Source organism: Chiloscyllium plagiosum, unplaced genomic scaffold (genome assembly GCF_037043375.1).
Source record: "Chiloscyllium plagiosum isolate Xiang-an unplaced genomic scaffold, Cpla_swu_hap1 HiC_scaffold_35, whole genome shotgun sequence".
Classification (NCBI taxonomy): domain Eukaryota; kingdom Metazoa; phylum Chordata; class Chondrichthyes; order Orectolobiformes; family Hemiscylliidae; genus Chiloscyllium; species Chiloscyllium plagiosum.
The window spans coordinates 56,401,647-56,426,794 of record NW_028270173.1 but is presented as its reverse complement, the minus strand read 5'-3'; the positions used below and the strand labels follow the sequence as shown (position 1 = coordinate 56,426,794).

Genomic DNA, 25,148 nt, shown 5'->3' with positions numbered 1-25,148 from the left:
GGAAGTGGAGATGGGAAATTGAATGGGGGTTAAGGAAGTTGGGGAGCTGGAGTAGGAAGTGGAAGGGTAGAAGTGGAATGAGGCAGGGTGAGAATTGATGAAGAAATGATGTGGTGGTGTTGAATTTGAGACTGTTAAAGACATATTCTCTCTGAATTTTTTCATTTTTTTTGCAGGAGGCACATGGCAATTGATATACTAAATGTAAAATCTTTAAGTTACTTGTCAACAACCCACAGTAAATGATGAGAGAAGATAATTGGTTTTCATTAGGTTTTAGTTACTTTTACAGTACAATGACAAAGACACAGAATCAATTTTAGCAGGCCAGACGTTTCTCTTCTTTTATTGTAAGTATTCAAGGTGTTCCTCTGACCAGGAGTTTAGATTAGATTAGATTCCCTACAGTGAATCGGCCCAACCAGTTCACACCGACCCTCCGAAGAGTAACCCACCCAGACCCTTTTCCCTCTGACTAATGCACCTCGCAGTATGGGCAATTTACTTGACCTGCACATCTTTGGACTGTGGGAGGAAACTGGAGCACCCAGAGGAAACCCACGCAGACACAGGGAGAATGTGCAAACTCCACACAGACAGTCGCCCGAGGCTGGAATCGAACCTGGGACCCTGGCACTGTGACTGTAACTGCACAAAGGAGGAGCAAGTGAGGACTGCAGATACTGGAGATCATAGTCGAGACTGTGGTTCTGGAAAAGCACGCAGGTCAGGCAGCATTGGAGGAGCAGGAGAATTGATGTTTTGGGCATAAGCCCTTCATTAGGACTCCCTCCAATCTTGATGAGAGCATTATGCCCAAAACATCGATTCTCCTGCTCCTCAGATGCTGCCTGACCTGCTGTGTTTTTCTAGCACCACACTCTCGACTATAACTGCATAAACCAAACAGCAATCTGTTGCTGGCCGAATCTCACTCTGCACGAACACACACCCCAGTGGCGTGATATTTTTTCTCACTGCCTGCAAAGCAGCACCGTAAACATAACTCACAATGAGCTCCAGCAAACGTGTTTTCAAATACACAGCCTTCCACAGTCTTCAATTTTAAAACTTTTTTTTCAATTGCGATATTGAGGAATACAGCACATACTGATTACAGCTGACTATTATGTACAAACATAATATTCCTGAGGCACATAGGTGTCTGGGCTAACAGTCTGGGCTGCTAGTCGGTGTCATGCTTCAAGTGATCTGAGGTAAGATGGAGTTAGAGATCTTCATACCCTCAAGTCACAAGCTGTGAAACCGCAATGTCTTCGAAAATACTGACACTGTGACCATGAGGCATCTACAGCAGACTCACTTTTCATTTCTTATTTGCCTCAGTACGACCCTGTTACTCTAAGTGACAAAAGAATTTATGGTGCATAATGTCTCCCACCTTACACCCTATTCCAAACTTTCTCATCATTCCCATTTCATCTCCATAAAACATATCACATGTCAAACTTGTCCCAGTTCAGATGAAAGATAATCGCCTGAAACATTAACACTGTTTGTCTCTCCGCAGATGCTGCCAAATCTGCTGAACGTTTTGTCTTTCTTCCAATGGTCTAATGTTTTGATACTGTTATCAGAAGGCACGTTCCAGTGTCTACACTGGTCATTGAGATCTCTGAAGGCCTTCTCACAATGTGGATTCCAATTCATGTCCTTATTTGTGAAACTGGCAACAGCTGTTGTCTAATTCTCTGATCTTAACTTCACATTCATTCAGCCCTTGGCTCCGGTGATATTCAGTGCTGTGCTGTGTGTGCTCCCTGTTCATACAATCACACAGGACTCCACAGAAGGGACACCGCTCTCCACAGCCACATAACATTGCGGACAATTCACTGGATGGGGAGAACAGTGATTTTCCCAGCAATGTCCTTCTCCCAGTTTTTAACCCTTTCAGTTAGATCATTTGTTCTGATAAAAATTCAATTTCTTGTTTGAAGTTCGGGGCGTTAATCTTTTCAGACTGAAAAGTAACAGGTCCCAGTGTCTCTTGTGGAATCTGTATCTCATCCCCCAGTTTTGCTCTAAATGTCTGAATGATCCCAGTAACTGACTGCTCATTATTTGGAGGTGTTATGTCTTTCACAGTATCCCTCACCCGGGTGATAATCCTGTGCAGAACTTCCAAAGCGAGAGAGCGCAACAGAGGAACTTGTTCATCATTTGTGGCTGCACAGCGTTGGACAATTTGTTCTTTTAGCCAATCTTTCTCGAATGACACGGTGTGTTGTTTCTATCAGTTATATTCTTCAAAACTGTCTCTCTCCTTCAAATGCAGCACACTCAATATCCTACCTTTAATATGCTTGTGGTTAATAATTTTTCACCACTGTTTGAAACATCGAAAAACACATTTTTAACAAATCTGTATTGGAAGTTACTTCTATTTTAATACTATTATAACTTTTTCAGATTTTCCTTCCCTTTGTGAACAAGCTGGTTATTCTCAGTCATCATTCTCATTCACTCAGCTCCTCCAAATTCTTGGGGTCTGATTATTCTTCAGGTGATGATTTAGTTCCAGGATGTGGACTCAGTGACTCAGTAAAATCTACATTATTCCTGTTCTTTGTACTTGCTTAGGAGAATGTCATTACCTGGATTACTTTACACTTTATTTACATCATCTGTCAGAACCAGACTCAATGCTTGTTCGCTCTGAGTTTGGTTTCTCCCACTGGGTCAGGTTTCAGGTTCTGAGTCTCTCTGAACAGGCTCTGCCTTGAGTAATGTGTGGGATTCAATGAGCTCCAGTTCCACTTTATTATCCGTGGCTTCCTGTTGGTGGAGAGTGGGTCCCGTTTCCAGAAATGGTTGCGTAGAAACTAATAAAAACATTAAACACGTCAACTGTGCAACATTTGGAAAAAGTGTAAATGTGGATAGAAATAGATTAGTGATTTAATCAGTGTTTAGAAAAATTTGGAATCTCACCTGTTTGATGTTCTTCTCCAGACTTCCCATGGCATTGTTGCTGTAGGTTTCCAGGTGTATCTGTGGGTAAGAATTAGGACTTTTAACTGTCAATGTATGCATGTAGATACAAGGATGTTGCCAGGGTTGGAGGATTTGAACTATATGGAGAGGTTGAGTAGGTTGGGACTGTTTTCTTTGGAGCATCGGAGGCTGAGGGGTGACCTTATAGAGTCTTATAAAATCATGAGGGGCATGGATAGGGGAAATAGACAAAGTCTTTTCCCTGGGGTGGGGGAGACCAGAACTAGAGAGCATAGGTTTAGGGTGAGACGGGAAAGATATAAAAGGGACCTAAGGGGCAACTTTTTCACACAGAGGGTGGTGTATGTATGGAATGAGCTGCCAGAGGATGTGGTGGAAGCTGGTACAATTGCAACATTTAAAAGGCATTTGGATGGGTATATGAATAGGAAGGGTTTGGAGGGATATGGGCCAAGTGCTGGCAAATGGGACTAGACTAGGTTGAGATATTTGATTGGTATGGACGAGTTGGACCAAATGGTCTGTTTTCATGCTGTACATTACTATGGCTTTCATGTGTCTTGCACTACTATTTTTTTCACCCCGCTTTTAATATGTGCTGGGGCCTGTGCAAAAGTAAGAGAGACTACAATGGGAAACAATAAACCTAAGAGATAAATAAACTCAAACCAAAATTGCTGGAAATGATCAGCTTATTTCGGTAAGAGAGATAGAAATTAGAGCAACTTGAGCTCAGTGGCTGAAATAGCCTGTTGTACTCTTCAATACAATCATGTCTGATCTTCTGCCTCAGCTTCACTTTCCTACTCATTCCTACACTCACATTGTTGGAGGGAGCATGTTGTCATGGAGAGAAGATGAGCTAGCAAACAGGAAATAGAGAGTATGCATAACTGGGTCATCCTCTGGCTGGCAAGAAGTAACAACTGATGTGCCACAAAGTTCAGTTTTGGGACTTCAACATTTTGCAATCCGTAACAGTTATTTCGATGAAGGGATGGAAGGTATGGTTACTAAATTTGCTGATGACACAAAGACAGATGGGAAAGAAGATTGTGAAGGAGCTGCAAGGAGGTGACAAAAGGATATTGATAGGTTAGGTGATTGGGCAAAGATGTGGAAAATAGTGTATAATTAAAATATTGTCCATTTTGTCGTAAATAGCATAAATGTAGCATATTATCTAAATGGTGGGAGATTACAGAACTCTGACATGCAGAGGGATCTGGGCATCCTTGTGCGCAAATTACAAGAGGTTAGTTGTACTGACTGGACCATAGGACTGCTTTCTCATAAGAGAGAGAGAGAGAAAGACAACAAGTCGTGACTTAACCTGAGGGTCACCATACCTTAGGCAACTGGAGAGGTCGAGAATGAGAGTACTTCATGGTAATCTCAGCCAATGTGGGAATTTTGGAAAGCCAGCAGAATATTATTGCTCATGGCAAAGGGAATTGAATACAAAAGTAAAGAGATTGTGCTTTATTTACACAAGGATTTGGTGAGACCACATCCAGAATACAGTGCAATGCAGAGTGATGCCAACAGCATGGGTTCAATTCACCTTCCAGCTTAGGTTACCATGAAGGACTCACCTTCTAAACCTCTGTGGCATCCTAGAGGTTACAACAGAACAGAAACTGAACTAGACTACCCATATAAATAGGTCAAGCCACCAGAGTCCCAGAGCACAGTAAGGATGCTGTCTCGTTAGGGAAAATGATTAGTGATGGTTGAGGCTGCCTGGTTTGATATTCTATTTCCTCTGATACTCACCTCTCTGAGTCCTTTTCCACATTACTAATCCGATTATTCCAACTATAATAGCCAGTGGAATGATCACGAATCCTAACATTTCAAGATGTGAGTGTCCAGCGCTGTTTCTTGGGACTTCTGAAACACATTTGAATAAGATCATGATTATTCCTCTGTTCCTGAACCCATTCAGTTCTGAATTAGCCTGTTTGTATGTTGTCATTGCTCCCAGGATTACATTACCAAGAGGTGGCACGATTGATCATTCTCAAACCTCAGCTATTGACAAACACCTAATTCCCACCGAAATAAAGGCCAGCTTTGGCTGTATTGCTAAAGGCTTCTGGCTCATTGTTCTATTCAAGGGGAATTGGTTTAGCTCAGTTGGCTGGCTTGCTGCTTTACAGAGCAGTGTGACGCCAATAACAAGGGTTCGATTCCCATCATGGTATGAGGTTACGATAAAGGACTCTCCTTCTCAACTTCTTCCCTTGCCTGAGGTCAGGTGGCCCTCAGGCTGAATCACCACCAGTCACTTCTTTCTAATGAGAGAGCAGCCCCTGTAGTCTGATACAACTATGGTGACACAACAACAAAAAAAATCTATTCAGGACATGGGAGGATAACTGCCCCAGTCTCTTCTTTGAAATCTATGGCTGGTAATGGTTCCCCATTTACTTAAGAATGACTGCTGTCTGTCTCTAATAGGTTTTTGCAAAGCCTTTTATTTACACTGTTGTGTAAAAAAAGAGTAACTGTACATATGTCTCTTACAAGTAAAAACTATTCCATCATTTTTTCACCATCTTGTGCATATAACTGATTAAATAAACACGATATCATGTTCTATATCATCATCATCATATGCATTATTATAATACCACAGTGCCCCCAAGTTTTTCTCAACTTTTACATGGATGTTATTTAACCATTTCTTCCACCATTAACACCCCCCAACCAACAGCAATATCTGAACTTCACAGGTTGTGTCTTTGCAGCATCTTATAGTTTATTCTGGTCTTACTCTCATCACCACTGATCAAGGGCAAGAGGCTTCAACCATTTCTGTGATGTAATTGTAATTCTGTACAATAGTCCATGTAGTTCTTTCTCAGTATCTCACAGTTTATGGGCATTACACTCATTCAGTCTTGATACTTTTTGGGTCCTTCTGAACATTCCTATCTGGTTTGGTCAATATGACAATGCGATTGCTCTGCCTGAGGACTGTGTTTTCTAACTTCCCAACTCTGGGCCATATTAAATTGCACTGTCAAGTAACTGCACACAGCATTCACAACAAGGTAGATGACATAAAGTTACTGAAATAATTCCACAGAAGCTGTTTTCCTATCACCAAGTCATCCTTTACTTACACGTGGAAAGTCCTTGACATTATTCCAGCTCCCTCAGAACCAGATCAGAGTGCTTTTATCTGTCACTCTTGCTTTTATCTGTCAGCTAGGGCTCCCTGATTTGACCAGATTAACAGCCCAAATCAGGGATCTCATCTTCACCAAAGATCCTTAGACAGCACCTTCCAAACCCATGACCACTTCCATCTAGAGAAATGCTGAAGGCATGAGGCACAAATTGATTGAGGGGAATTGAGCAAATACTTTAAAAAACTATCCATTTCCTTTCTACAGGCATGTCTTCTAGAGAACTATTACATGGGCGGCACGGTGGCTCAGTGATTAGCACTGCTGCCTTACAGCACCAGGGTCTCAGGTTCGATTCCAGCCTTGGGTAACTGTCCGTGTGGGGTTTGCACATTCTCCCTGTGTCTACGTGGGTTTCCTCCGGGTGCTCCAGTTTTCTCCCACAGTTCAAAGATGTGCACATCACGTGAATTGGCCATGCTAAATTGCCCATACTGTGTTAGGTGCATTAGTCAGAGGGAAATGGGTCTGGGTGGATAACACTTCGGAGGGTCGGTGTGGACCGTTTGGGCCGAAGGGCCTGTTTCCACACTGTAGGTATTCTAATCTAATCTAATGACCTCAGCAACTATCCATTCCTCCAAACTAAAAAAAGCTAGACATCATGACAGACAAAAGAAGTTCAGGAGTATATATGGTTATAATCAAAGGTCTATAAAGTTGCCTGAAACAGTTGCCTGAGGACCAAGAAGATTTTGAGGAAAGGAAGAATAAATTAGAAATTTAATCTTGCAGAAATATAAATATAAACTGGAAAAATTGCAAAAGATACGTAAAATGGAAACAGTTGGCTAAAATGAATGAGTCCATTAAAGGCAGAGTTAGGATAAGTTAAAATGTGGAATATAGAATTGGTAGAAAAGCAAAGTGATTACTTTGCATCTATTTTGCGGGAGGAAAAAGCATAAGTCTCCCAGAACTAGAGATCCAAGTGATTAGGGAGAATGAGGAGTTGAAGGATGTTAGTATGAGTAAAGAAGATTGTATTGGAGCAATTAAAGGGGTTGAAAGTAGACGAATCACTTGAATCTGATGGTATACATCCTTAAGTGTTGAAGGGGGTGACTATAAAAGATAAGCTTTGGGTTAGGTATTGGTGATTACCTTCAAATATTCTTTATAATTCTGAATGATTCCTGCAGGTTGAACAATAGCAAATGACACCCAACTATTTAAGAATGAAGTGAGAGAGAAAACTGGGAACAACAGTCTATAGCTTTACAAAAGTAGCAGGGAAAATTCTATAGAGAAAGGGATAAATAGACACTTGGTTAATAATGATCTGATTGAGCAGTGTTAGCATGAATTTGTGAATGGAAAACCATGTTTGAGAAGCTTATTGAAGTTCCTAAGGGAATTGATAAAGGAGAGCTGATGCATGCAGTATACTTTGATTTTCAAAGGTCTTCAGGGATAGATGAGAATGTAGAGTTTAAGACATATAGAGATCAGCAATGAATTGCAGAGCAACCTCAGGGGACTGAACGATCCACTTCAGCTCCTTATTTGCATTTTTAGATGCTGTGAATCTCTGAAAGGATTAATTCACAAATTGTGGGCCACTGACTAAAACAAACTTATCTGAAAAACTCTTTGTGAAAAGATGTTCCACAGTGATTTGATCACTGCCTCAGTTATAGTGTGAAGTCTGGCAATGTTTAGTCACATAGAGAAATATCTACTTTGATAAAATATGCTGGTTCCCTTGAAAGTGGAAGAGGTCCATTTCCAAATTTCCATGGCCTGTCAGAGAGATCTCAAGAAAAAAATCATAGTTCTGCTGGTGCCAGGCAGTTTCTGGATTATACATGTGTGGCAGAGTAAATCCACCATTTTTAATAGTTCCTGACCATCATTTATTACACGCAAACTCTAAACTTGTTTTTTTCCAAGTGATCTCCATCGACTTTCTGAAGAATTTCTTTGGGCATTGCCTTTCGTGTTAGCAGGCTGTGATTAAAGATTGAAAAATCATCCATCACAAAGTACCAATTCACAAATTGTGGACCACTCTCATACAATATGGTCTGCTGAGGTCATGATGCTTCCATCACACCTGATCACTTGCCCAACCTTCTTGACAGAATTTTCTGATGTGGGCTATTCTGCACCAAACTTTAGCAGTCCCTGGTTTTTTGAAATTTCTTCTTAGAAGCTGGCAAACAATTTGTTTTTAGAAGTAGAAGCATTTTTTTGTTGCCCATAACAAAGACCAAAGCTTTTTATTCAATACAACGGCAGCAGAGTAGGGCTTCTGATCCTGGGTATCGTTCACTCCACCCAATTTTCTTTTTTTTTCTTCTCCTCCCCTCTCTTTCCTCATCCTCTTTTCTTTTTCACATTATTTTATCTCTGTTGAAGAGCTTGATTGTGGTGACAGCACTGTGCAGACTTATGGCAGTCCCCACGTCTGCAAGATGGTGGCTGAGTAATCTTGGCCATTTGGCCTGCTCTTCTTCCTTCTCTATTATTATTTCCTTTCTTTCAGTTTTAATTTTTTTTAAAGTTTTTTTTGTCTACAAACTTACCTTCTGGGGCAAGGCAGTGGCGGCGGCAGTATCGGGCTCGTTGAATTTGGTGGCTAGCTAGATGTCTCATGTTAGGCAGCAGCTGGGGCCTGACCCAGGACTCTCAGTGAATTCCAGATGCCTGTGCATGGACCAAAGGTGAGACAGAGGATCTGCTTGGGTGGGACTTTGATCAGAGCTTTGTCAGTCTGAGATCCAACGCATCGAGAGTGTGGTGCTTACAGCCCAAAGCGCTTATGCCCAAAACGTCGATTCTCCTGCTCCTCAGATGCTGCCTGACTGGCTGTGCTTTTCCAGTGCCACACTCTTGACTCTGAGTTTCAGCATTTGCAGTTCTAATTTTCTCCTCCCTGAGATCCAACGCAGCCATGGAGGATCCCGCGACATTTGCAGTGATGACGGAACATCGAGCGAGTGTGTAGAAAGTGTAGGAGGATGAGCCTTTTAGGAAGTGCAGTTCCAGAACAGCTAAGCAATGGCTGAACATTTAGCTTTATTTCTTTTTTTTTTGACATAATGTGAAGAAGGATTGTATTGTTTCATTTTATTCTTTAATTTTTCCAGCTATGCTAAGAGCAACTGTAATGTTTAGCTTTTAACTTTGTTCTTTCTATTCGTTCTTAAGTTTTTGTACCTAAGTGCTTGTACCTAAGATGGCACTGTGTGGGACAGCATTGAAAACTTTTCACTGCACTCCTGTACTTTTGTACACATGACAACAAAGTCTAAATCGAAATCGAAATCCACTGTATCTTGAGACAATATGTCAACTGCAATCTGAGCTTTGCCGGTTACAACTCCTTCTTGGGGCCATTGCAAAAGGCTTGCCAAGATCGTCATACCAATATCAGTGCTTATCTTAAATTCTTTTGCGAAGCCTTTTGTTTCTAGGGTGACTGAACATAATCTCCGGTTTTCCTCCGTAACTACCCATAAGAGATTTTTTTTAACTTCCAATTTCTTGAAGCATCTGGTTTTTAGAGGTGTCATTTCTTTTCCCTTTTGCTATAATTTTTGATCTGAGAACTTGCTGCAAGTGACCGGTCTTCCTTCAACTCCTGGCCGTTCCTCCATTTCTCTTGTACTCCATGGTTTGCTGAGCTCCATAAGGCGAACACGATTAAATGGCTGCTGTACTGCTTTCCCGAACCAGGGGCCACAGTCAAAGGACACTTGGCTAAAGCATTTAGGACTGAAATGAAGAGACATTTCTTCACCCAGAGAGTGGTGACCCTGTGGGATTTGCTACAACAGAAAGCAGTTGAGACCAAGACATTGTATGATTTCAGGAAAGTGTTGGATATCGCACTTAAAGGTAGCAAAGAAAATGGGAGAAAAGCAGAAAGAACAGGGTGATGCGTTGGATGGTCAGCCACAGTCATAATGAGCAGGCTGGAGGGGCCAAATGAGATTATTCCTATCCCTAGTTTCTACTTTCCTGCTCTTTCCCTGTGTCCACAGGCTTTTGAGTGAGGAGGGCTGTCTCACTGAGTAATAGAGATACACAGCATGGAAGCAGACCCTTCGGTCTAACTTGTCCATGCCGACCAGATATTCTAAATCAATCTAGTCCCATTTGCCAGCGCTTGGCCCGTATCCCACCAAACCCTTCTTATTCATATATAGCCATCCAGATGCCTTTTAAATGCTGCAATTGTACCAGCCTCCACCACATCCTCTGGCAGCACATTCCATACACGTACCACCGTCTGAAGGAAAAAGTTGCCCCTTAGGTTCCTTTTAAGTCTTTCCCTTCTCACCTTAAATCCATGCCCTCTAGTTCTGGACTCCCTCACCCCAGGGAAAAGACCTTGCCTATTTACCCTTTCCTCATGATTTTATAAATCTGCTCACCCCTCAGCTTCTAACACTCCGGGGAAAAGAGTCCCAATCCATTCAGCCTCTCCCTATAACTCAAACTGTCCAACCCTGGCACTTCTGATCTACCTGACTAACTGAATCATCGAAAATTTAGGCATTTTCCCACATTATTGCCCAATTCTGTGTTTTTCCTTTGCCTTGAACACTGTAATGAACTGCTTGTTCAGGTGTTAAATCCCAGTGTTTAGCCCTAAAAAAAACTAATAGCTTTTCACTGCAGAGTCTGATGATGACCCGATCACGAATAAGCTCAACTCTCAATGCTCCACACCTGCGTCAACTAACAAACTCTCACAGGCCTGTCAGAACTGATTCAATGGATTTCCCTGGAATCTGGGCTCTCTGAATAAATCACATTCACTCGATTGCAGGTATTGCTCTGGGATGAAATGGGCCTTGAATGCCTTTAAGGGGAGATTCTGAATCTGCAGTGCTCTCTTCCAACCTGTCTCAAAGGCCTGACTTCCGAGTGGAACATAAAGATCTGATGTCTCTGCTCAATGGCACACAGCTCAATACTGCTCGATACAATTGTTTCTTCAATGTTATTGTGAGGAGGCTCTCTGAGTTTGACTGCTGCTCACATCATGACTGACTTGCCCCAGTAAGAGTCTTCTGATATTTTTCTTTACCTCTTTTGAGATTATCTGCTGATGTTTTCCTGTGGCTCCAATACATGATTAAATCAGAATCTCTATAAGGTTCCACACAGTAGGCTATTGGACAAAATGCGGAGGAATGGGCTTGTGGGAGATATAACAGTTTGGATCAGTAATTGGCTTGCTGAAAGAAGACATAGGGTGGTGGTTGATGGGAAATGTTCATCCTGGAGTCCAGTTAATAGTGGTGTACCGCAAGGGTCGGTGTTGGGTCCACTGCTGTTCGTCATTTTTCTAAACAACCTGGATGAGGGCGTAGAAGGGTGGGTTAGTAAATTTGCAGACGACATTAAGGTTGGTGGAGTTGTGGATAGTGACGAAGGATGTTGTAGGTTACAGAGAGACATAGATAAGCTGCAGAGCTGGGCTGAGAGGTGGCAAATGGAGTTTAATGCGGACAAGTGTGAGGTGATTCACTTTGGTCGGAGTAACCGGAATACAAAGTACTGGGCTAATGGTAAGATTCTTGGTAGTGTAGATGAGCAGAGAGATCTCGGTGTCCAGGTACACAGATCCTTGAAAGTTGCCACCCAGGTTGACAGGGTTGTTAAGAAGGCATACAGTGTTTTAGCTTTTATTAATAGAGGGATCGAGTTCCGGAACCATGAGGTTATGCTACAGCTGTACAAAACTCTGGTGAAGCTGCACTTGGAATATTGTGTACAGTTCTGATCACCGCATTATAAGAAGGATGTGGAAGCTTTGGAAAGGGTGCAGAGGAGATTTACTAGGATGTTGCCTGGTATGGCGGGAAGGTCTTACGAGGAAAGGCTGAGGGACTTGTGGCTGTTTTCGTTGGAGAGAAGAAGGTTGAGAGGTGACTTAATAGAGACATATAAGATAATCAGAGGGTTAGATAGGGTGGACAGGGAGAACCTATTTCCAAGTATGGTGATGGCGAGCACGAGGGGGCATAGCTTTAAATTGAGGGGTGATAGATATAGGACAGATGTCAGAGGTAGTTTCTTTACTCAGAGAGTAGTAAAGGTATGGAATGCTTTGCCTGCAATGATAGTAGATTGGCCAACTGTAAGTACATTTAAGTCGTCATTGGACAAGGATATGGACGTACATGGAATAGTGTAGGTTAGATGGGTTTCAGATTGGTATGACAGGTTGGCGCAACATCGAGGGCAGAAGGGCCTGTACTGCGCTGTAATGTTCTATGTCCTATGTTCTACTTACTATTACCATAGTTTGTGTTGTCATGAGACATATGGCTCAGTGTTCTGTTCTGCACATTGAAGAGATAGCTATCCTAACTCCTTCAGGTTGTATGTGGACTATAATGATTGCCCTCAGACTGACTCTAGTAGAGTTTTACAAACCCTAGAAATTACATCAATGCACATAACACTGCAAGTTCATCTCTCAGAAGCACAGAACATTCTATCCTGTCTTTACAGGCTCCTGCACATGACAGCTGATGTCATTGTTAAATTATATTATAAATTGCCATGTCATTGTCATATCCACTCTCATTATACTAGAAACTTTATATGTGTTGAAAATCTACTTCTACGTCTTGGATTTGCTGCCTGGCAACATAATAAAAGATCCTTGTAAAATATCTGCTTTTATATTCGAGTTGGTTCACCTTCATTCACTATCTTTTACCCCATTATATTCCTAGCTTCCTTCTTAGTGGTTGGCGGGGGAGGAGAGGGGAATTTGGACTTGAAATTGGTCATGGGCAAGCAGCAGTGAGCACATCTGAGACACAATTAGTTCTTGAGCACTAAATCTTGGCTGTCATTTCACTGAAGCACTCAGTGAGCACTGGACTGTTTCTGCTGGTATGAATTGCCTTATTGTTCGCTCTTTGATCACTCCCTATTTCTGGAATGTAACGTTACCTATTTTATATAGAGCCAAAATATTTGTACAAGGTCTCTCATTCTTTTATCACTCATTACAATTTATTTTGCCTCTAAGAGATCAATGTTTACTTTCACTTATTTCTTTGTAAAAGATCTGCTTTCATATCCCTGGTTGGTTTACTTTTCTGTTCTATCTTTTACCCCATTTTCTTCCTAGTTTCTTTAGCAGGCCACAATTGGATTATTCTTGCTCAGTCCTTTTTCTCAATCAAGTGTATTTTCATTGAACATGTAGTTTTAAATATTTTTCTCCATTGATTAAGCATTATACCTTGTAATTTTATTTACAATTTCACTTTAGTTAATATTCTCTTCATAACGATTTAACGATTTGAGATTGGAGGGTTTTTTCCCAAACGTAAGATGGAATTCATTGTATTATGAATACCTTTTATCATACAGTCGACTAATATGTGATTATTAATTGAATTATGCTTCATTGCATAACACAAGCTGGAAAGTACCTTGCACTTGACCCATAGATGATTCTGCAACTTTCTTTTTCAGAAATCTGTTCAATACTAATAATACAGAAATTACTGTAATAAGGATTAGAAGAGATGTTGGTTGCTGGCTGTTGATGACGAATTGATGTCTGGATACATATGGGGGAGGGGGAGAGAGCTGGGACTGAGGGAGAAAGCTGTTAGACTGATACAATCAATATACTCTACACGAATGAAAGTTAAAAGGTTACGTCTCGTAGTTCGTATTTAAGCAGTCAGATACAAATCCAATAAGAAAACATCCCACAAACATTATTGCATATTCTTTGTTGCATGCTTCGACTATTTTTTTGCTTAATGTTCTCTGTCTCAGTGAAATCGCTGTGAGGGGGCCTTTAAACTGTTCCACTTGTGTTTCTGAGTCTTGTGATTCCTGCTCTTCGTCTGCACGTGTTTTACTTCCTGATCCTCTGCACCAACTTCCTTTCTCAGTCTTGCTGTGATGACAGTGCTACCCAAACACCATCTTGATGGGACCCCATTTTAAAGTTTCAGATTGTGTGTGACTCTGGATTGAAAACCGTGGGAAGAGGACTAAGGGGGAGGGTGGGGTGCAGGTGAAGTGGTTTGTGGGACAGCTCTTTGTGTTTAAAAGGTAGGACTTTAGAGCTACTAGCTTTAACCCTAGGAAAAAAGGGAAGACCCAGCATCTTACAGATCATGGTTGTAGCAGCAATCAGATCTCGAAGAAACAACATAACAAAAGCACAAACATCTGAAGGAGTCTTGCAGCTGACAAAACTCTCTCTGAGCCCCTCTGACCACCAGTACCATCTTGGAGCTAGAGACACTAAAATTTAATCCTGCAACTGGGGAGGGGGAATGGCCGACAGGTTTGGAAATGTCCTGCTTTACCATGTTTTTTGCTGTAAGGTTATTATTCCTGAAAAAGGGCTTATGCCCGAAATGTCGATTCTCCTGTTCCTTGGATGCTGCCTGACCTGCTGCGCTTTTCCAGCAACACACTTTCAGCTCTGATCTCCAGCATCTGCAGTCCTCACTTTCTCCTCTATTATTCCTCCTCCTCCACCACTCTTCCTGTCTTTCCAAAATTTTGTATTCTTGTGATATTTATTTCCCAGCTTTGGTCAGTTTGCAAACTGCGTTTCACAATGATGATTAGATATGAACCATCTATTTCTAACTTGTACCTATGGTTGATCCATCTTATTACAAATACTTTGCAAATTCAGTTAAAATGCCTTTGAGTATTTGCTACTACTATTTGCATGGACCTTATTCTCTGCTGCAGTATTAATGTCAAACTCTGTTTCTTTTCCCATTCTTGTTTATGCCCAAATCTTTCCACTGTTCCATTATCTCTATTTCCCTTGTTAGATTTCTAAATCTCCTATCATCCAAACCTGCCAGCCTCAAACCATCAGTTTCAAGACTGCCTAGATATATTATTTCAGGACAATGAACCCAGCCCAGTTCAAACAAAGACCATCCTTAAAAAAAGGTCTCTTTTCTGAATATTGGTACCAGTGCCCCGTGAATCAAGGCCCCTTTTCTTTAAACTATCTTTTGAGCCTAACATTTAATCCACTTGATCCTATTCAGGTTAACACATGGCTGAGATAACAATCCAGGTATACATATTAGATTTGAATGTAACTGCTAAATAGGAACTATGAGACATGTAACTTTTTAATTTTTTGTGCATAGTATATTGATTGTATCAGTCTAACAACTTTCTCCCTCAGCCCCAGCTGTCTCCCCCAACCACATATGCATACGTGACAATTACTTCACACAGAGAGTGGTGGGTATTTGTAAAACGTTGCCAGCAGAGGTGGTAGAGGCAGGCACAGTAGATTCATTTAAGATGCATCTGGACAGATGCATGAGTAGGTGGGGAGCAGAGGGATACAGATGCTTAGGAATTGGGCGACAGGTTTAGACAGTGGATTTGGATCGGCTCAGGCTTGGAGGGCTGAAGGGCCTGTTCCTGGGTTGTAAATTTTCTTTGTTCTTTGTTCTAAATATCTTTGAGGTTTTGCATTTTAGCACACGCCAACTCCTCAAACTCAGTCAGTGAAAATTCATTCTGAGTTCTATTCCTATCATTGGCTCTGCATGGACCACAACAACTGAATCCCCTTGCTGCCCTTGACCTCCAGTCCAAGTTCATCTCTAGATATGAAAAGACATCCTTAATAAGGCACCAGGCAATGGAACACAAACATTGGGGAACTCTCACTCACAGTTGCAGAGAATCGTCATATCCCATTATTACCAAAATTCTTTCTACACACCCTGTCCCCACCACCAAACGGGATCCTGAACCACAGTGCTACAATTAGTCATACATCCACCTTACAGTCTTTAATCTCATTGCTCTGGTGGCAAATGCTTCCCAATTACTGGCCAAGTCTCCCCTACCACTCCATCCTGAATCCCAGCATCTGCCTGACTCACAGTCACACTCTCCTGTTCCCAGTCAGTCGGCCAACTTTAAAGTTCTACTTAACCTAAGGAATGTAACTGGTACCTCACCCTCTTGCTGACTCTCATGTCTGCAATTCTGAATCTACCTTGGTAACTCAGATGCAAACATGTTTAAATTGCAGACACTTACCATAGTTATGGTTCTTTAAAATTGCAGTACACTGCACGACCTGTCATTTTATTACAATTATGACACACTATCAGTGCTGCTATCTTCATCTAAATGTATTTGTATACTTAGTTAACCAGTTACTCATTTGGTAAATTTATTTTATGTTACAGTATACTAGCTGGAAGATAAAACTCTCACCAGTTACTGGAGATGCCAAACAAACCTTGCTCGATTGTCTCTAACTATTGGGTCCCCACTTACATACCAGCTCATGCTTTGCATGAATGATTGAGGCCATTGTAATATTTAATATGCTTTTGTATGGTGTCAAGGAATTATGGTGCCTCCAACTAAATGTGATTTGTGACAAACATCATTTTGACAAAATGTCTTCACCAAATCTCTGGTAAATTCAGTTTCTCAGAAAGTTTAAGTGATGTGTAGAATTAACCGGTGGTCTGTTGCCAGTACACAAACAGCTACATGGCAATCTGAATTCATTCAAAAATCCCTGCAGCCAAACCATCAGAAAAATTACAAAATGTAAAAATATATAGCTTGCTTAGTGACGTATTTCATTTTACTTTTCCACATTTCTTTCTGTCTTATTCCTTTTTTTGAATCTGTTTCTTCGGCACAGTCTCAGTTTCTCTTGCCTGTAACTATGTATATCTCATTCATTCGATCCTTTTAGTTACACACACTCTCCCTGTTCTCTTTCTCCCTCACACATGAATATCGATTATAGTTCCTTACCCCACTGATAGAGCTGGGCCTCTGCCAGGCTGCTGTGTTCAATGTGACAGGAGTATTGATCCTCATCCCCAGCATTGATCTCAATCTCTTTCTGGATCTGATGGGTCCCATCATGGTTCGGTCGTATCCCCGAGGATTGGGTCTCAGACATGACCTCTCCATTCCTTAGCCAGGTCACCTCGATGTCTACAGGATAAAACCCAGTGACCAGGCAGGAGAGAGTGAGCGGCTTGTCCTGACGACTGGGCTCCCTCCTGGAGATGAACACTTCAGGCTGAACTGTGATGGGAAAGGGTGAAACCACAAACAACAGACAGACACTGAATGGAATGGGAGAACGGTTTCATAGATCAGTGAGGTTAGATCAGAACTGAAATAAATACCTGTCCTTTTGAGATATTCCTTTCCAAAACGTAAGCGTAGTTTTAAGCGCTCAACAAGTTCTATTTCCAACTGCCATTTCCAATATTTGTTCCAGGATTCATCTGAATTCCATTTCTCTGCAGTCTTCACTGCAAAGTGATTGGATGCGACCCATCTCATTCTGTCCGGCTCTAAACTAATAAAGTCCTTTCCATCAAATCCAAATCGCATCGCGATATTAGTGGAGCTGTCATCATTTATTTCAACTTTCCTTATCCATTGGAAAATGTGAATTCCTGTCAGTAATGAACAGTAAACAAAAGGTACTACCGTTAGAAAAGTATATTTATTTTGTCATGGATTTCTCTGTGCGCTCAGTAATACAGTAATAGGTTTCTCTGTGGGCTCTGCATTGCTATACTAGTAAAATTAAACTAGCTAATTATTACAATAGATTTCTTTATTGATTCGTTCACAGCAGGATTTATTACTGTAAAACCAAGTTTGTACACAGTACTGAAGGAACACTTGCATGGAAGAAATCTATTGTCTGTGAATATCTTCATTTTGTGAAACCCAAGCAGTTCTCTGGAACTTGGGCAGTATATCATAGTTTTGAGAATGTACAGGAGGAGGTAAAACCTGTTCCCCCCCCTCGGGACATGAAGCCATCCTGGCAATACCCGCACTGTCAATGAAAAAGGATCAGCAAGGAAATCAATGTGAGGAACTCATCTCCAGGGGAGTGTAGTCAATAAAGCAAGTTCAATCAGCTCACGAGATAGGATCACTGCACCAGCCTCTCTGCTACAATATTCCTGCGTTCTGCTCCCTTCATGGTCATACAACCATCACCCCACACTCCACAACGCCTGTCCATCTTTCAAATGAAATGCCAAACTTGTACTCCCTCTCATATAGGGAGGAAAATCAGAATTAATGTCTTGGATCTGGTGACCCTTCTTCTGGTTTTTCTAGACAGATACTGCTGGGCTTTTCCAGCAGCTTCCGTTTTTATTCCATGTTATTCCAGGCATTTGGGTTGTCTCCAGCACCACCGTATTTTTAATGTTTTGGAATTATCTCTCTGCCTCATTTAATCGGATTTCAGTTGTTATTCAGCTGTTGACATTTTACTCACACTGTCTAACACCCTTGGTCAGCTGCAGCGACTTCTTATTTGGCACTCCATTCACACCACTTTTATGATCTTTTGATCCCCCTGCCCAGATTCTTGTCTGTATGCTTCTCTCTCACTACACCTGATGATGGGGCTACCCTCCGAAAGCTTGTGATTTCAAATAAACCTGTTGGACTACAACCTGGTGTTGTGTGATTTCTGGCTTCATAGAGACACAGTCATAGAGATGCACAGCACAGAAAAAGATCCTTTTCAACCAACTCATCCATGCCGACCAGATATCCTAAATTAGTCTAGTCCTGTTTGCCAGGATTTAGCCCGTACTCCCCTAATCCCTTCCTATTCATATACCCATACAGAGATTTAGTCTTAGCATAGAATCAGGGCTCAACATCACTTCAAAGCAAATAAGAGATCTGCTGAAGCAGTCTCACATTATATAGCATCATCTCCAAGGTGAAGTCACCATCGCCCAACTGGACCATAGGCTGCTCTCTCTCATCACAGAAAGACAGAACTGGTGATTGCTTAACCTGAGGGTATTGGTCAGCTCTGCTGGCTGGATGGCTAGTTTTCAATGCAGAGTAAACCAACAGATGAGTTCAATTCCCACACCAGCTGAGGTTACCATGAAGGATTCTCCTCCTCAATCTGTCTCCTTGCCTGAGGTATGGTGACCAGCAGCTCTCTCTCTCTCTCTAATGAGAGATGTAAAAGATTCCATGGCATTCTGATGACACATTGAGGAGTTATCCTCAGTCTGCTGACTAATGTTTACTAGGAGATAGTAAGGACTGGGGAGTCAGAGTCAACAAAGTGTGGTGCTGGAAAAGGCACAGCAGGTCAGGCAGCATCTGAGGAGCAAAAGAGTCGACGTTTCGAGCATAATCCTTCATCAGACCTGCTGTGCCTTTTCCAGTGCCACACTTTATTGACAAATATTTACTCCTCATTCAACATCATAATAAGTGGGGATCATTGTCACATTTTGCTATGGGAGCTTGCTGTGTTCAAGTTGGTTACTGTATTTCCTATATTCTTGCAGTGATTCTCTGGAGATGAGCTGTCCTGAGGTTATGAAAAGCCCTAAGTATATGTAATTTTTCCCTCTTTCTCCCAGCTTAGCACAGCTGCATTCCTTCACTTCTCGACAACTCATATCTCCTAAACTGCAAACAGATTCATTCCTCTGTGACAGGCACCCAAGTGAACATTATCAGTATTACAGTTATCATTAACCATTCACTGTTATTGGACAGGGTTGCAACAACTTTGGATGCTCTGTGACTTGGAAGTGAAGCTGAAGGTGTTAACAAACATCAACTTGTCTTTCTGGATAATGGAGTTTGCTAGTTTGAGGACTTTGTTAAAGAAGTCCGAGTGGATTACTGCAATGCATCTTGCAAATAGTACTCACTGTAGCCATTCTGCAGTATGGTGGTACACTGTGTGGGGAATTGTGCAGTGTAGTGACAGGAGTGAATTTCAAAAGAGGTGGATTTGGCTGTAGTCAAGTGGGCTGCTTTGTCCTGGATTGTAACAAAATCAGGAATAAGGTTTGTTAGCTGTGAAACCATCAACTGTAATATCAAATCTATCCATCTGCTTCACTACATGTGCTTAAGAACAGGAAGTCTGTCAACATGTGACTCCTACAGCAATCTGGTTGACTCTTAACTGGCCTTTGAAAAGGCTGAGCAAGTCACCCAGTTCATGTCAAATTCAGGACAGGCAACAAATGTTGACCTTGCCAGTTACACAAAAATCCCATCAAAGAGGGAATTAGCCTGGTTTATCTGATTGAATGCTGTAGTACAGTGGACAGGATTGCCCATACATTGTACGTACACCCAAGGGTCATGGGTTGCAGTGTAACTACAGATGGATGCCCACCTGGCACTCACTGAACACAGCAGTCAGCTGAGAGATAATAAGTCAGCTCGCATCCACTGACAGGGGAAGAATTTCAGGTTGATGACCATTGTCAGACGGGGAAAGTTTTTCAATACATAACAGGTTTTGAGCAAGTGAGAGTGGAAATGGAACAACGGAGAAGATTAGTGACAGACTGGAATGGGGAGAGGTTAAATGACAAAAGAGTTGGTGTTGCAGAGCCAAAGGGAGTGTTGGTGGGTAAAGGAACAGAAATTGAGTGTTCAGAAGGATTACACAGGATTTCTGGCACAGAAACAGGTTAAACCAGTCCCTGCAAGTGCTTATGCTCAACCTGAGTTCCTCCCATCCTCTTTGCTGCAAACCTACCTTTGTGATCATCTATTGCCTTTCCCTCAAAATACTCTAGCTTCTCTTTAAATGTAACAATACTATTTACTTTAATAACTCCCTGTGGTGGCGAGCCATACATTTTCTCCAATCTTTGGGTAAAAGTTTAAATTCTCTGTTGGGTATTTCTGGTTATCTTACGTTAAGGCTTTGAATGATTTTCCCCAAAAGTGGAAATGTTCTCTCCACATCCACTCAATCAAAATCTTCCAAAGTTATTAAAACCTCCAATATGCACTCGTGAGGCCTTTTGGCCTCTAAGGTAGAATGGACTCAACTTTCAATTCTTTTCTGATATGTATTTGAAAAATGTGGTGCTGGAAAAACACAGCATTCTGATAGGTATCCCATGTTATACACCCTGTCAGCACCATCTCCAGTGCCCAATGTTTTATCCTTTTCATAATATGGCAACAAGAGTTGCAGTGTGTGATCAATACAAATTTAGCATAATTTCCCTAATTTTTAATGCTGCTCCTTTAGATATAAAACCTAGTGCTTGGTTCACTGTTCAATGGCTTTGCTAAGCTGAAATGCAGATTTTAGTGAATAATGTGTTTATATGGCAAGATCTCCTTTTCTTCTCCCCCCACCTAGACCTGCAGCTACTAACAAATAAATAACTTTCCAATTCCTAGAAAGCACAGCCAACTCCCTCCAATTTCATGTCATTTGCACTTAAAAAAGTTTTGATTCCAAAGTCCAAAGGATTGATGTAAATTGTGAACAGCAGTAGTCCCAGGTCTGAAGACTTCCCACCTTCTGCAGCTCTGAATAAGTATCGTTTACTCCCGTTCTCTATTTTGTCTTGAAGCCAACTTGTAATCTGTTCTGTGACCTTGACCCTGTCTCCACACTCACTGGCCTTGTTCATTTGTCTATTGTGGAGACTGAGGTCAGAAAGATCAGAGCGGAAACTCAGTAGATCAATAAAACATCAGCTGACAGGAAGCTGGAGTCACAGAGTGAACAGAAATGCTGTGCAAAATGGTCACCTGTGAGTGCATGATCTCTCCAGTGTGTGGAGACCACATCACAAGCAGTGAATATAGTAGGCTAAATCGAAAGGACTACACTCTACCACAAATCACTGCATCACATGGAAACAGAGCTTTGGGTGAAGAAGAAACAATAAAGAAAGGGTAAGTGGAAGTATGTGTATTGTTGCTCTTACCGGATGTCTGGTTTGTATTCTTCATTATCATCTTCAAGTTCTCTTTTGCAATGGCACAATGTTTATTCCCTCGATTTGTGAGATATTCCCAGTATTCTTCATCAAAGGCATCTGTCATCCACTGCTGACGGGAGATTATCTGAGGGGTACCGCTGTCATAATAGGCCACTGGAACTCCATTGATCATTCCCACTCCAACATACTCGGGTAAGTCAGCAGTGCCAGAGGTAGCTAAATACATAACTGTAAATGCATTCCTGTCTGTAGAAAATAAAGATTAACAGATTCAAGGGACATCTAAATAAACACTTACAAACACTACCACCTGATCAAGGAAAACTCACCCACGTAGTGACGGTGTGAAATCAGAATGATGGTGTGAATGCTGAAATCTGGATAGTGTATCCACACCAGCAAATACCTACCATAGTTCTAACGGCAGCTGAAAAAGCCCCGAAGACACTGGCACACATCGTCTGATCAGGGTCGATACTGAATGCATTGACCTGACTGGTGGAGACTTCTGTAACCCAACCCTTTTCTGCTTTTTCAGCTACTTCTTTCAGTTCAAGAGGTGAGGAAAGAGTGACTGGCCCGAATTAGGAGTGGCAGTGGGCAATTCAGCCCTTCGAGCCCACTCCGCCATTTAACATGATCATGGCTGATCTCATCCTGGTCTCACCTCCAGTTTCCTGCCTGCTTCCACAGCCCTTTATCCTGCATTTGACAAATATGGCATCAAGAAGTTCTAGCAAAACTGGAATCAATGGGTATCAAGGGAGAACTCTTCGCTGGTTGGAGCACACAGGAAGACGGTTGTAGTTTTTGGAGTTCAGTTATCTCAGCTCCAGGACACCTCTGTACAGGTTCCTCAGGATATCGTCCCAGGCTTAGGGTGTCTGGTTGTAATGATTAGCTGATCACTGGTAGACCCAGGCATTAAACTGGGTAACTTTACCTGGCCTAGTGTGTTTCTAGAGTGTATATACCTAACCCAAGTCTCTGATTCTGAAGTCCATGTTACGAACAGTTGTGGAGAATCCCAGACAATCCCAGAATCCTGATTTGCGCCTCCCAATCTAGATCCCAAATCTGATAATTCAAAGACCTGAAGATTTGGATCAGTGAATCTTCATTGAGTGAAAATAGGGATGGGGCCAGGTGCTGGCAGGTGAGACTAGATTGGGTTTGGGATATCTGGTCGACATGGATGGGTGTGACCGAAGGGTCTGCTTCCATGCTGTACATCTCTATGAGTCTATACATCGGAAGATTTCTGATAGGAAAGAAAATGCTCCTGGAAGCTGCCTTTTTATTGTCGACCATTCTTTCAGTTCGAGCATTAAACAGGCTGCTGTAAGCATTTTGAATCAACTTGTTATGACAAATCTCCAGGGTGGGACTCAGACCTAGACCTTCTGACCTGGCCACAGGAGCCTCAAAGATGACTGCCCCTGGTATTTTAAGACAGACAGTCTCCTATCCAAATACTGAGGCTACTAACGAGGAGCAGACAACATCAGGCACTTTCAGACTCATGTGACAACTGGGCGTCAGAAACCAACAGCTCATTTTAGGTCTGTGGGGAAGGAGAAGGAGAGAGAGAAAAAGCTGTTTCCCTCAGTGCAAAAACTGCAGGGAGAGAGAAAGGGCAAGACTGTTAGACAGAAAGGAACAATTAAACAGACAGTGAAACATGTCCACGGAAAGAGGCAGGAGCACAGAAAAAAAAGAGAGCAAGAAAACCAGAGAGAGAGAAAGAGAGAGAGGGGCAACCAGAGAGAGGGAGAGAGAAAGAACCAGAGAGAGATAGAGACAGGAAGAGAACCAGAGAGAGAACCAGAGAGCGAGAGCGAGAGAGAAAGGGAGGGACAGACGGAGAGACTGAGGCAGAGACAAAGAAGAAACAGAAACAGGGATACAAAGAAAGAGAAAGTGAGATACTTAGAGAGAGAGACAGAGCAGAGATTGAGGGACAGAGCCAAAGGAAAAAATATCCAGAAAGAGAGAGGCAGAGCTCCAGAGAAAGACACACATACATGCAGAAGGATACACAGCATCCCCCCACCCCCCTCCCCCCGACACACACAGATTGTGGCACACTGAGACACAGAATGTCAGAGAAAGAACATAGACACACAGTGAGTGAGACAGACATGAAAGGAAATTAGCCCCTCAGCTCTTCACTAGTACAATTGTGACATTAATTCCTGACAGAAACCGACTGACATTTACATTCCTGTGAAGTCCCAGGAGAGTTCCTGTCTTCGCCCTGAGCTGGAGAAGAGAGAGAGAGAATGGAAAGCTGAATTCTGTACTTACCGGGAGAGACCCAGGAAAAACACAGGGAAATGGAGAAAAGGATCAGCAACATTCTGGGAACTTGCTGTCCCTATTCTAACCAGGGACTTGGAATAAAACACTCTGGGGTTGAGGGTGGGGATCAATTAATGTTTGCACACTGGAAAATACAGTAGAACAACAATAAAATCGAATTAACTGTTCACCTTGAACTTTGATCATTTCCTGAACTCAAATTCCAGACGCAGAGTATCAACTATTGGTTCATCTCAGGGATATAACCAATTAAAACGACGAACAGTCACAAGCTGCCTCAGCTGCCAGTAAGCTGACTCATACTGTGTGATTCAGATTGTGAATTAAGAATCAGTGGAAGTGAGAGTGAACAGGGTCCGCCACCAGCTCAACGACAAACACAGGAATCACAAAAATCCTTGGCCTAATAGTACACGGTGGGCGGCACTGCTGCCTCACAGCGCCAGAGACCCGGGTTCAATTCCTGCCTCAGGCGACTGTCTGTGCAGAGTTTGCACATTCTCCCCGTGTCTGCGTGGGACAGAGAGACCCGGAGCAGCGAGGACAGCTGCTCGCTTTTTTTTTCATCCAAAGATGTGCAGGTTAGGTGAATTGGCCATGCTAAATTGTCCGTAGTGTTAGGTAAGGGGTAAATGTAGGGGTTTGGGTGGTTTGCGCTTCGGCGGGTCGGTGTGGAATTGTTGGGCCGAAGGGCCTGTTTCCACACTGTAAAGTAATCTAATCTAATCTAAAAAAAATCTAAAGTAATCTAATCTAATCTACACGTTTTGACATTGGCCCCACTACCCGGGGAAGGTTAAACTGCATCCACTCAAAGACAAGAGTTATGCATCAAATATTACAGTTAGACAACCTCTTTAATATTGTGACCAATACACAGACACTTCACAGAGAAGCTCAC

General features: G+C 42.1%; 1 protein-coding gene across 1 annotated transcript; it reads right to left on the bottom strand.

Annotated features, from left to right (window-relative positions):
* Positions 1-259: 259 nt before the first annotated feature.
* LOC122541263 (class I histocompatibility antigen, F10 alpha chain-like) lies at positions 260-24,390 on the bottom strand. The gene is made up of 7 exons (XM_043677878.2): positions 24,233-24,390; positions 21,911-22,171; positions 17,333-17,608; positions 16,950-17,228; positions 4,756-4,872; positions 2,956-3,015; positions 260-2,846 (listed from the first exon to the last, which is right to left on the bottom strand). Exons 1-7 carry the CDS (start codon positions 24,282-24,284, stop codon positions 2,704-2,706), a joined length of 1,188 nt encoding a protein of 395 aa, XP_043533813.2. The 5' UTR covers positions 24,285-24,390; the 3' UTR covers positions 260-2,703.
* Positions 24,391-25,148: the final 758 nt, after the last annotated feature.

What these genes read in the sequence shown, in the direction of transcription:
- LOC122541263 (XM_043677878.2), bottom strand. Translation starts at nt 24,284, where the DNA reads ATGTTGCTGATCCTTTTCTCCATTTCCCTGTGTTTTTCCTGGGTCTCT. An exon ending in GGAATATCTCAAAAGGACAG is followed by an intron (nt 17,229 to 17,332) that starts GTATTTATTTCA and finishes TTCCCATCACAG; the next exon opens with TTCAGCCTGAAGTGTTCATC. An exon ending in TGGAGAAGAACATCAAACAG is followed by an intron (nt 2,847 to 2,955) that starts GTGAGATTCCAA and finishes TGTTTTTATTAG; the next exon opens with TTTCTACGCAACCATTTCTG.